The 13174-nt window shown below is 46.2% G+C and overlaps 1 protein-coding gene across 4 annotated transcripts in view; it reads right to left on the bottom strand.

The window, feature by feature from the left end:
- Positions 1 to 5887, bottom strand: part of CUNH12orf75 (chromosome unknown C12orf75 homolog) — a 35261-nt gene extending 29374 nt beyond the window's left edge. The window contains exon 1 of one of the 4 annotated variants that reach the window (XM_088025313.1): positions 5788 to 5887. In XM_088025313.1, the coding sequence (XP_087881439.1) occupies positions 5788 to 5853 (66 nt within the window). In that variant the 5' untranslated portion in view covers positions 5854 to 5887. Of the gene's footprint in view, positions 1 to 2835; positions 2977 to 4062; positions 4207 to 5787 lie in introns of those variants that run through there. The other 3 variants (XM_088025314.1, XM_028121652.2, XM_088025315.1) reach the window with 3 other exon arrangements.
- Between the last annotated feature and the right edge of the window lie 7287 nt (positions 5888 to 13174).

Below are 13174 nucleotides of genomic sequence, written 5' to 3'. Positions count from 1 at the left end.
CTGACACAGGCTATTGTAGATATTTGGAACCATCCAAACATTTAAGGGATTTTCTAGTTTACCTGAAAAGAGATTGCCTGGCTTACATTACAGACTTGCTCACCCATCTATATGTGTAAGCGTATAAAAGGGAATGGCTGACCTGTTCAGATCATTAGCTCAACTGCAGGGCTGCTCATTTCTCTGCCTAGTTAAAAACCATGCTCAAGGAAAAACAAGGGGACAGAGAATCTGCGGAGAGAGAGGTGGGGCTGGAGAGCATAGAGAAACAGATCAAGAGCTTCCTGCCTTATAGAAAATGTAACACTTTTAAAATGGATTATTTAATCCAGATGTTTCTCTATAGTTTAGGGGATAGACTCTATGCAGGACAAATATAGTAAACCTTCACTGAATGGAAAAGAGAAGAAGTCCTCCTAATACAGTTCTAGGTTGGGGAAATCAAATTCCTACGTTGAGAGAGTGACCTTACTAAAACATGAAAATGGAGAAAGCTCTTATGCAAATGAAATGGTTCTCAAGACCCCATCTGGACTGACAGCTCAACTCCTCCCCGAAGCCTCCTGTGATTAAACTATATTATTCAACATCTCCTGGGCACTTGGATGTTTCACGTGTATTCTATCATACTTTGCTTTGCTATTGTTCTCCAACGGTTAATCTTCCTACCTAGACTATCAGCTTCTCAAGAGCATGAAAGTTTGATTTCGTTCAACCACCCACTGCTGGATGCCCAAGCCTTGCCTTACAAGTTCCTAGTAAAGTGCAGTCCTCTGCATGGAGAGGTGGACTGGGTGTAAGCTTACAGTTAGAAATCTTTAGGAGAAATCTAACTTGTAATTATCTAGAGCCTGAGTGATCTAGAGGCTGATTTCTATGGCTGTTTGATCATTTTACTGCACATCAGTTTTTCCACCTTTTGGACATACAGAATCAAATTTACTCAAGCACACTACTAAATATCAGTTTGTCATATTAACCAGTTTCTCTAGACAAAAGCCAAGAAAGGCAGTTGTTCAGATAGCTCAGGGAGAGGGCAAACAATTATCTCGTTTTACCTGCATTACTTACAGAGTAAAACAGGGCTTATAATGGAGATTTCAGGTTTAAAGGTATTATTATAATGTGCTAATGCACCCTTTGGAAGTAGATTTGCCATGTTCTTGTAGAAAAATGATCAGGGAAAGCCATTTCACCTTCGACATGGTAATATTCCACTACTCTATAATAATTACAGTTTACACAGTGTTTTCACTCTGTAACTCAGAAATGTGAAATGAAATGCCCATAGCAATGCAACCAGCATAGAGCCGAAGTCAAGCTTGAGCCTCACCCTCCAGGCTCCAAGTTCAGCACCCTTCCCACCTTCTCTCTGTACTTTGTTATTTATGTGTCTATGGCTGGCTGGATGGGTGGACTGATTGATTGCTGAAAAGCTTAAGTATACCTATTGAATTGTATGATCCTGGGACATTTCAGGAGTTGGGCATTGTAAAGTACCTCGAGGACAGAAACAACATCTATTTTTTTTTTAAGATTTTGTATTTATTTATGGTGGGGGGGAGTAAGGGGAGGAGCAGAGGGAGAGGGACAAGCAGACCCCACACTGAGCATGGAGCCCGATGCGGGGCTCAATCCCAGGACCCTGAGATCATGACCTGAGCCGAAACCAAAAGTCACTCGGTGATGAACTGAGTCATCCGGGGGGGCCCCCCGGGACATCTATTTAATGCATTTATTTCATGCCACTTGGGTTCGGGACCACAAGTTCGCAACTTGGTCAATAGCATATTTAATGCTGATGTCAAAGTTCACAACCAAAACATATTCAAATACCTTTGCCCTGTGGTTTATTTTTCTTCATCTAGCATATTTCCTTTCTGAAACTAAAGTCCTACCACCAGCTGACAGAAAAATTTCAAAACAACAATGACCAAATCCCAAAGCTAGCCAGCTGGACTCTAGCAAGGACATGTTTGGGGAATGACTTCGCAAAGACCAGGGCAGATCCATCAAAGAGGTGATTCGGTAAGTCCGTACTCATCATGTTCCCTCCTTAATGTTTTACAGTCTGCACTCTATCTGGTGCTTCCCTGAACAAAAAGCAATTTTTAGCAAAGTGCAAGCTAGAGGAGACAACAACATGCTCTTCCGTGAACTGTCCTTCATAAACAAAACAGGCTGCTCAACAAGAAGGCATGCACTTGGAGTGGTTTTTTCAATGTACCTATACCTCCTTTTACGTAACAAGGGATGTGCACCTCGGGGCGGGGGGCGGGGGAGAAAAGGTCAACCAAATATCTGTAAGGAGAATCAGATTTTCCCATTTTCTGACATTACCATTTCCAAATTACCTTATCATCCCTCTGTTTTAGCAACGGTGCCCCTCCCTCCTATCCCTAAATCTGACAGGCACTTCATTAATAAATAAAAATGTTAATGAACTAACCTAGCTCCACTTGAAAGGAAATGTTACAAATCCTTCCTATGATTTTTTTTTATGTGGATAACTGTTCTTAGCCTTTTTAAAGAGAGGGTGCCCATGCAGTGGATTGCATAGGACCCCAGTGCCTATTAGATTGAGAGACACAGTGCCTGGTGCAGGATGTGGCCTGGATACTGTTCCAGGTTTCCATGCAGAGCTTTCTGGCCATTCTCAGAATCTCGTTTGCCCTTGTTGGCATAAGATGCCAACTGGATAACTAACCTGTCTCACGGTTATATGAACGGGAAAGATTTGTTCTCTGGTGGCTCCCTGCATATCCCAAGGAGGGGAATTTCATTTAAGATGGTAAAGATTATCTTTCAGAGATCAACTTTACAGTGAATCATTACCTGGGTTCATTCACAGCTCTAGGACTAGAATACCACATATTTTAGTGTCTTCTCAGGGAAAATAGAATATTCCATGTGTGGTCACAGACAAGGAGGAAACACAAACTTGGCCAATTCAGAGCAGATTTCTACATCTGATCCCACGAAGTAAACGTCAAAATAAACTTTAAAATAAATAAACGAAAAAGGCTTGAATCTTAAGCTCCATCTTCCACAGATGTCTTGGTTAAGAGAAGTGACAGGCCCAAGGTCACGAAGTTATTGAGAGGGCATGCACCCCAGTCTGCTAGGAAATACTGCAGCATCAGACAGCTGTTTCCATTTGCAGGTGGGGATGGGAGTTCTTTATCCAAAAGGATCCTAAAAGAGGCCAGCAGATATTACTCAAAACAGATCCAGATTCTTAAATCGGGAGACACGAGCCGGTTTAAAAGGGAAAATTGAGTTTTGTAATAAGTCACTTGACACAAAGCCTGGCTGACTGGGGGAATCTAGGAGATCTCGTCTGCCAATCAACAAAATGAAGTGATATAAAATAAGTTTTAATATATTTTTCTAATGAAAAATATATGAACAGATCACTGCTAATATTAAAGCTCTGTCACACTTAATCTAAAGCATCCTTAATACTGCAGCTTCTCAGAGAAATCCTACGAGCAACCCACCCGCTCTCAGGCATCAGGACAGACTCAGATGAATTTTCAGAGCCCGGCTCGCAGTTCTTCCCAACCCCACTCGCACCACCACCACCACCACCAAAAAAGTCCTCAATTGCTCTGCCGCACTTTCCCGTTGCAGCGTCAGGGTTCCGAGGTGCTAGCGGCGAGGTCTGCGGGACGAGCGTGGGAGGGAAGAGAGCGGATGCGGGCCACCGCCAGGAATCCTCACCCCCCGGAGGGCACCGGGCTACCCGCTGCAGGGGAGCCCCGCCGCGTGTCCTCCGCGCGCACCCTCCGCAGGATCGCCCTGCAGGCTCCCCTCGTCCAGGCGTGACCGCCCCTGCTCGGGGGAAATGCCCCACTTCGGGTCCCTCCAAAAAGTGGGCGGTCTGGCCCACCCGCCCCCGCCCCGTCCCGAAAACGGGGACGAGGAGAGGGGGTTGCACGCCCTCCCTCCCCCGGGTCCCAGCCGCGCTCCGCCGCCTCTCCCCTGGCCTCTCCCGCAGCGGCCGCCCGCCCGGCAGACCTCCCCGCCGCCCCCGAGTCCCCGGCCCGCGCCCCCGCTCACCTCGGCCGGCGCCCGCGCTGGTGGCGGTGGAGTTCCCGCAGCCCATCGCGCCGCTGGCCGGGGAAGCAGCGCTCGGGAAGCTGGCGGCCGCCAGTCCTGGGGGCGGAGACGGAGGCGGAGGGCGGTGCGCCCCGAACCGGAGGCCGGCGGGGGGCGCGCGGGACCGGGGGACGCGCGGGGCCTCCCCCTCCCGCCGCCGAGGGGTGCGGGCCAGGGCGCGGCGGGCGGGCGCGGGCGGGGCGGGAAGCCGCCCGGCACCCCTCGCCCTAGCCGCGGTCGGGGTCCCCGCCGGACCCACCCGTCACCTTGGCAACCACGGCGACGCCCAATCCCCGGCCTCCTTCGGGCTCTCCGGCCGGGCATTGGTCGTCATGAAGAGGGGGCGGGAGTTTAAAGTGGGTTTGGGAGCGAGGGCGAGGCTGGGGGCGTGGCCGGCGCGGGCAGCCGGGCGAGGCGGCAGGGCCGAGGATGCTCACCTACTCACTTCCACGCCCTATTTGCCTTTTCTTCCCCACTTCCCTTCCCTGCTTCAGGATGTGGGCAGGAGGGGAAGCGGCAGAAACACCTATTTTGCATACAGTGGGCGCCCAATAAATGTTATTGAATGGTGTTATTCAGGTCTGAAGTCAACACTGAAATCCCATTTCTTCTTTAACAGCAAGCTAGTGGAGCTCTGTTCCCCAATACACTTGGACTAGGAAAGAGCATGAAGTCTTCCCTAGGCCGGTCATATCAGCCTACTTCACTTTAATTGCATTTGCTGCAATTCTGATAGCCTGCAGGACCTTCACTCGGTTAATGACAGAATTGTGAATGCACTTGGCACCTTTCAACCTAACATTTGGGCAAGTGTTACTGGAGTCAGAATGAGTCACAATCCCTGCTCTGCCCCTTAATAGTTGTGTGACCTCAGCAAAGTTACTTAACCCGTTAGTGTATCAGTTGTTTTAACCTGTGAGATGGCAGGAATAACTGAGGCACATGTAAACACCTAACACAGTGCCTGATCCCAAATAAATGCCAGCTATTCTTGTTCTTAAGTCCTATTAGAATTGAATAATAATTCCCTGAAGGTAAGGACTGATTTATCATAGCATCCTCCTGGCTCATAGTACAGACTCAATAAGTGTTTTGTGAGATGAATTCAAGCCAGGAATTAAATATCCATTTTAAATCCATTTAATATTTATAGAGAGCCTAGCCTGTGCCAAGTCCTTTGTTAAAATTAAGTTCCAGTGATACAAACATGTAAGGAGCCAGTCTAACCAGGCAGACAGCTTATAAACAAATTAATTACAATATAGCAGGGATGTTAACAAAGGAATACAGGGTACCACAGGAGCCCAGAGGATGCTGGGATCCTGGTTAAAAGACTTTAGTAAAACAAAACAATCGTATTTAGAGGAAACCTTGAGCTAGAACCGAGGCCCTGGTGGACTGTTGAACATGACCTTTGAGGCGATGGAGAGCATGGGGTAATCTTCTCATTCAGGATACGCCATCTCTCCTTCAAAACTTAGATATACCTGGGCGTGTTGTGAGATGGGAATTAATTCTTGGGCAAATAAGGGTGTTTCTGAGTTGTCTGACTTCTAGAAGCCCTGCTTCTCTACCTTGGCCCCCACCATCTTGGTTCAGTGGCTCCCTCCTTACAAATCCAGAACTATGCAGGGGAGAGTAAAAGAGGAGGACTATCAAGTGACCAAAGGAAATGCTCTGGCTTACCTCTATGCTGACGCTGGACTCCAGTCGTAGGACACTTGGATGAAAGAGAAAAACAAAGCCTGACATCCAGTCAGTGGCCTGACACCGCGAGGCCTTTGGGTTCTTCTGTCAAACACAGTTACACAGAACACCAATCTCAGGGCCACTCTCTAACTCTGAGGAAGTGAGATCAAAAATAATACCACCCAGTAATCTTGTCTGAGTATGACAAAAACAGGGTCACCGGCAAACCACAAACACAGCATCACTCAATCCTGGCTAACATGAATAATCTGCTACTTTTTTTACCCCGTTACAGTTTTGGCCCCATCCCAGACTTCCTGCCTCATAGATGAAATTTATTAAGAATATCCCACCGTAGAACTGTCCCTCCTTCCTGACAATACCCAATCCAGAAAAAAAGAAGTCCTGCTTTCTTAAACCCCAACCATAACCACCTAACTTGAACCCAAATCCTATAGAATCTTTTCTAACACCCCATTACTGAGATACCTCATGGTTCCTTGTGGTGTGCATTCTCTTTCATTGCAAAAGCAATAAGCCCAACTTGCCCAGCTACCAGCATGTTCCTGGTGGTCTTTGGTGGGAGGACTCTGACCCTTGTAAATGATATGTATTCTGCCTTATAAGGTTATAGAGTGTGTTATCTATTCATTCTTTCAACAAACACCATTGAGTGTTTGCTTTGTGCTAACCACTTTTCTAAATGCTTGAGATGGGGCAGTGAGCAAGGCATAGAGGAAAAATCTAGTGAGAAGACAGATCAAAATCAAACAAAAGATCCTTTTAGATACTATAAGTGTGATGGGAACAAAATAAAGCAGGGCACTGAAATAGGGGTAGAGGGAGAGGTGCTGTTCTAGGTAGGATCATCAAGGAAGACCTCTCTAAAGAATGGATATTTTAGCTGAGGTGTGATTGATGAGAAGAAATCAAACATGTGAAGGTCAAGCAAAGAGCATCCCAGGCAGAGGAAATGGCAAGTGCAAGAGCCCTGAGGCAGGAACATCCTGAGCATGTGTCATAAACAGAAAAACAGGCCAGGATGGCAGGACTAGAGCAAAAATGGAGGAGGGTAGTTGGGGAGATAAGCCAGATCGCACTGGGTACGATGGGCTTTGTGAGAAGTTAAAATTTTATTCAAAGGGCAATGCAAAGTCATTTGATGAGACAATGTATGCGAAGTTCCTAATAAACTTCCTAGTAAGTGCCCTATAAATATCAGTCCTCTCCCTGATGTGAAGTGAATGAAGAAGTCTAGCATCTCCTTTTTCCTTTTTAGGAATTTATTTTATTTTTATAAACAACAGTTAATTGCATTTGGGTGTTTTCAAAAACAATGAGTCAAAAGAAAATCATTAATGCATGTTTCATTTCCTGACTGGTCAGTTTTGGCTTCTTTCTCTGTGCTGGTTAAATCACACCACTGAGCTGTTGTTTTCATTCTTCAAACAAGAACTGATGTGGTGGTGTGAGGGAGAGAGAAGATATGCATGACTGCAATTGATCTGGCAAGGAAAAGAAAGCAAGACACAGGAGAACATGGAGCTAAGTAAGTCTCAGCTTTCATGGTTTTTCTTCCATAAAGGGTTCCCCACAAGAGGTTTGGCAGCCCGAGTTTTATTTTTGTTTTTCTCCTTTTCCCTGTTGACCTGCTGCAAGATGGCTGCCTCAGTTCTGGGTAGGTCATCCACACACAACAGAACTCAGCAACAAAAGGGGGATGTTTTCTTCCCCCACTTCGGGTCCCTTTTTTAAAGCTGAGAGACACTGGGAACACTTCCTCTCCCATTTCTTTGGCCAGGATTTGGATCATACGACTTTTCCTGATCCAACCACTGGGAAGGTAAATAGGATAGCTGTAATTGGCTCTGGTAAGTTACAATTTATCCCTGAGTCATGACAGGGAGTGCAGAATAGACACCCGAACAAAACTGGGGCTCTGCCCCGGGAGGAAAGGGGTGGTCATTAGTAGCTGCTTAAGCAGATAGTCATAGTCATAGCGCATACATGCCCCTTCGTACTCTCTCTTCTGGATGCGTTCTCTTTGGCATTAGGCTTCGTACCCCCTTGGAGATGGGCACAGACCTATGACTGGCTTTGACCAGTGAAATGTGAACAAAAGTGAAATATGACTCAGAGGCTCTGTGAGTTCCCATCTGCTGGGAGTTAGGAGATAGGTGTACAAGAGATTTGTTGTGGGTACTGCCTGCAGGATCCAGGAGAGCGGGATCAGGAGTAGGCAGGGAAAGCCTTCAGGCTGCCTTGCAGGTCTGACACCCATGGGAGAAGTAAGAAGAGGGATATATAAAGAGGACTGGGTAGGAAGAAGCTCGGACTATAATACCGCTCTGAAAAAGTCTTGGCCAAGGCCAAAGAGAACCTCAAATGCGGATTGCTTATGGGGTAGCCCCTTGTTGGGCAGAGATGGCCAGGCCCTGGTAGCATGGCTGGGCTGTGAGCTGCCCAGAGAGAGCTTGGCCTCCGCTGGAACACAGCAGCAGACCCAAAGTGCCCACAGCTCGGGGCTGTCAGCCAACTCCACTCCTCAGAGCAGGCTCTCCTGGAGATCTGAGGCGTGCATCACCAAGCCCTCCGCACAAGAAGCAGCTCTTGACTGAAAGTTCCAGATTCTCCAGTTGCCAGGACCCTGGAAGCACATGTGGAAGAGTTGCATCTTCCATCAGCCTGGATCCCTAAGTGGCACCAGACCTAAAGCATGGGGAGAAAAGAAACCTTTGTTGGGTTAAGCCACTGAGATGTTGTTGTGTTTAAGCCACTGAGATGTGTCAGCATAACATACCATAACATATAAAAGCAGAGCACAGCGTTTCATAATGGATCATAACACAGAGCTACCTGTGTCAGCAGTGACAGACATTTTTAGTGTTAATTTAATTTCAAATGCCATAAAATTGACCACAGGATTTACTCGTGGTGATTTTTATCTCTTTCTAATCTGTGGTTGTGACCTTTCTGCCTTCCTATAGTGTTTATTTGCACGTGTTCTTTCTTGATTAGCTCTGCTATAGAGTTGTCCATTTTATTGGAGTTTTGGAATCCACTTTTAATTTTTTTGACCATCTCTTTTTGTTTTGTGTTCTATTTGTTTATTTTCAGCCCTTATCTTTATGATTTTCTTCAATTTCTTTGAGATTACTCTCTTACTTGTATACTTTCTTAAGCGCCAAACTCATTTAAGTCTTTTTTCTTCCTTCCTTCCTTCCTTTCTTTTCTTCTCAATACAGTTTAGGTTGCATCCAAAATTTTGATATTTCATTAATTTCACTGTTGCTCAGATATAAATTCTTTGTAACTTCTGTTACTTATTAATCCATGAATCACTGAGAACTTTTTTGTTACCAAATGAATTTCTTTTTTAAAGGTATCCATATTTTTACTATTGATGTTGATTGCTCTTGGAGAGTTACCCTGAAATGCTCTGCGATGTATTGGGACTTCCCCTGCCATTCTCCATGTTTAACGTTTGAACATGTTTCAACACCTTTTTTTCTGGCACGTGCTATTATTCAACCTGCAAATGACGTTTTTTAACAGACACCGTTGAATACCTGTAAGTCGTATGTCTCTGATTAAACTGTTAGCTCCTTGAGGACAGGGATGGTGTCCTACGCTCTGCTTTCTTACTGCACTAGGAGAGCAAGTAAATGTCTTTGTGCGAGTATAAACAGAGAAAAGTAAGAGACAGAATCATAAAAACATTTTTTAGCTCAACAACCATTATTAATCCCAGGGCTGGTTTTTCAAGACAATTTGCATCATCTTTCTGAAAACAATAATAATGAATGTTTTGAGCTCTTCCCATGAGTCAGGCACAATGCTGACTCCTTTGATGAATTATCTCATTTAATCCTCATAAAACCTCCAGGGCATCACTCCCTTCAGCTGAGAGAGAAGTGGGGAGCTCTGCTTCCCATCATGACTAAAACAGCAGGAGATCTCCCCAAAACTTGAGAGAGGGTTCAATTCCTGAATTCTTTAAAGGCCGTTATCCACCGTAACATGTTTAACATTTGATTTAAGGACACCAAAACCAATGCTTTCATCCAAGAGTGAGGAAACAGAGCAGAGACCTAGCTCCCCATTCCATTATTTGTTATTAGAGTTAGAACTTAAACCCAGAGCTTTTCATTTCCTGTTCCACTCTCTCAATGATACCGTTCTGCCTCTTTCATCCTGAAAGACAGACTGAGCCAATGGCATCTCCCTGACTCTTGTCCTCCCTTGCAGGCATTCCTCCTCCTTTGGGAGAAGGAAAGATTGAGGAAGGCCAACCTTTGGGTCTCAAATAACCATCCGATTTGGGAGGTGGCTTTGGCTCTGAAAACCTAGAGAGTTGGCTGAGAAGCCCAGAGTTGCTGGCTGGGGAGGCAGTGCTGGAAGGTACTTAGCAGGGTGCTCCCATCCTGGGTGGCAGAGAAGGATGATCACATCTCTCCCTGGGCATGGCCACAGACACATCTCCCTGGAGATGAAGCTTCGCCTCAGTGGCTACCACACCCCTCCTTTTCCAACCCGCAGCTTCCAGGGCTTTCTGACCTTTCTGGTTCCCTGGCTCCCTCCCTTTCCCCTTTACATCAGCCAGAGTAGCCCCAAGCTTCCAACAGGAACTTTACTAAGAACCTTAAAGACAAAAGTACCCTTTCCATCACAGAGAAGGGTAAATTTACACAAACTCTCCTAACTAGATTGGAATTTCAGATAGCCAAAAATGACATCTTCCCAGGCAATGGGGCCATTTCTCTCCCGCTTCCCCTCGGATGCCACCTGTGCTTGGCAGGAGTAGTCGAATCAGGAGTTCCTGTTCTCTTGCACAGTCCTAAAGCCTCAGAGGGGCATGCGCACATGGAGACTGCCGCAGATGGGCATGCGCACATGGAGACTGCTTCCCTGCTCCCCTAATTGCCCGTCAGCCCTCTCAGTCTTTGGGCGTACGGTGGCAAACGCAAACCAGAAACATTGGCTCATGCAACCGAAAGTACATAAGCAAGGACAACTTCAGCCGTGCTTCGACAAGATACCGAAAGCCAGCAGGACTCAGCTTCGCACCATCCCTCAGCGTGACCTCCTTCTCAGGTCCCATTTGGCGGCCCTGGTAGCATCAGACTCTTCACATCACGGTGGCAAGACAGCTGTAGCAGCTCTTCCTGTGTGCTTGGGCTCAAGGCCAAAGAGAAAGCCCGTCGTAATCCCTGCTAAATGCCCCGTAGTCATGCTGACTGAGCCAGCTTTCCATCCCCTGTTCCTCCATGAACCAGTCATTGAGGACAAAAGGGTTAGACAGTTTGATTGGGCAAGCCTACACCACCCCCATCTCTCTGTCCAGACTGCCGGTCTAAGAGTGAGGAAAGGGGAACCAGACCGTAGCCAGGCATCAAGGCCGGCCTCTCTTCGCTCTCCATTCCTTGCACTAGAGTCCTTTTCAGAATGTAATTCTGATCAAGTCAACCCTTCCCATCTTCCTTCGAATCTTCGAGAGTTCCCCACTACTCTCACAATAAACACAAAAAATCCTAAAGCTGGCCTACAGGGTCTCGCCTGCTCTGACCTCTCTCCACTTCTGCTTGTGTTCTCCATCCATTGTTTGTTTTCTTGTTCTCCTCCTGTACCTGCCACCACTGGGTCTTTGCACTAGCTCCTCTCACGGCCTGGAATGGTCTCTATCCTCTTTGCCTAATTAATTCTTCTTGGCTTTCAAGCTTTACTCAAGTATTACTTCGTCAGAGAAGCCTGCCTCGCCTCCCTGACAAGGTTAAATGTCCCTATTACAGAGCCTCTAGGTCCTCCCAACAGTTGTGAGAGTTGCAGCCTTAGGTTTCTATGTGATTCTTGGCTTAACATCTGTCTCTCACTAGAATTTGTTCATTAGCACAGAGACCAGGCCTGGTTTGGCTTCACTGTTGCTTCTCCAGCACCTCACTCAGTGTTTGGACCAAAGCAGGGCCCCAGGAATGTGTGTGAGCATCCATCCATACCACTGTGGAGCTGACCTTCAAGAGAAGGAGACAGACCTTAAAAAAAAAAAAAAAAAATCCCCAAATCAAAAAGATGCCCCAAAATCATCATTGGGCGTAAATGAAGATATTCATCCACACAACAGATCAAGATTAAAAACACAAGTAGAGAAGATGCCTAGGTGGTCATGGTGATATTTAAGGTGACACTGAGGGAAGGAAGGAACTGGACTCTTAAGCTTCCTGGCTTTGTGATTCACTCACACATGGCCACCTCAGGGCACCAAGACTTGGGGCTTGAAACCCAGGAACCTGCAGAGCCCTCAAGAGTAAAGGTGTGCTCAGCAAATTTCCTAGGATTTCAGAACAAGAATGGACCCCAGGAAATGTGGTCTGGTGCCCTACTGGTGGGACCCCATGGTAGGGCTCACACAATGTACCCACTTCCTTTTGTCTAGACTGACATCTAATTAGTTTGCTGTTTTTAAAGGAAGATGGTGGGACAGAAGCCAAAAGTAGGCGTGTGATTTCAATTTCCTTGTAAAGCACCCTTTTCCCTCACCACTCATCACTGCCTGCTCTCACAACTTGATGGCATTACATTTTTTTAAAATTATGTAAAATTCACATAGCACAAATAAACCATTTTAAACGGTTCAGTTCAGTGGCATTTAGCCTTTCCATCCCCACGATCTTGTTCCAAGCCGTTCTCCTCACCCCAAAAGGAAATCTTGCACTGGTGAGCAGTCCCTCCCTGTTCCCTACCCTCATGCCCAGCCCTGGCAACCACTAATCTGCTTCCTGTCTCTATGCACTTGCCTATTCTGGATATTTCATACAAATGGAGAGGTTACTGCATTTTAAATTTGGGCTTATTCCAGAGTATTCTTACATTATCAAAGCTTGTACATTGTTTTGTGCTCCCATGAACTTAGAGACTAACTGGTTCTAACTTGAGGTCTAGGATAAAATGCTTTATTCAGAAGTCAGTGGTTATTTACAATAATGAGGAGGAAGCAGGAAAAGATTTACAGCAGGCAAGTGACAAACCTCTTGCTTGGTACCTAATCAGCACCATGATGAAAGTCTAATGTGCATGTAAAAGAAAGAATGTCATGTCCTTTTCTCCGAAGCAAACTATTGAAATATCCTCATTTCCTTGGGGCAACTGAGAGCATTTCCCTTGGATATCTGAACATTCAGAATGTGAAAGACATCTGTTGGCCTGTGTGGAGTGGATGATGAATTGATGAGAGCTCAATTGGGATTTTAAACCCTGAGCAGGAAATGATTTGCCTGAAATTGTCTTTGTTTGTGTATTTTTAAACAAGATTTTATTTATTTATTTGCAAGAGAGAACAGGAGCAGGGGGAGTGGCAGGCAGAGGGAGAAGCAGACTCCCCTCTGAGCAG

The sequence above is a fragment of the Eumetopias jubatus genome, unplaced genomic scaffold (genome assembly GCF_037043125.1).
Source record: "Eumetopias jubatus isolate StellerSeaLion01/CBP00866 unplaced genomic scaffold, mEumJub1_p1.0 scaffold_8, whole genome shotgun sequence".
Classification (NCBI taxonomy): Eukaryota; Metazoa; Chordata; class Mammalia; order Carnivora; family Otariidae; genus Eumetopias; species Eumetopias jubatus.
Note: the sequence above shows the minus strand (reverse complement) of the source record. Positions and strands in the feature narration are given on the sequence as shown.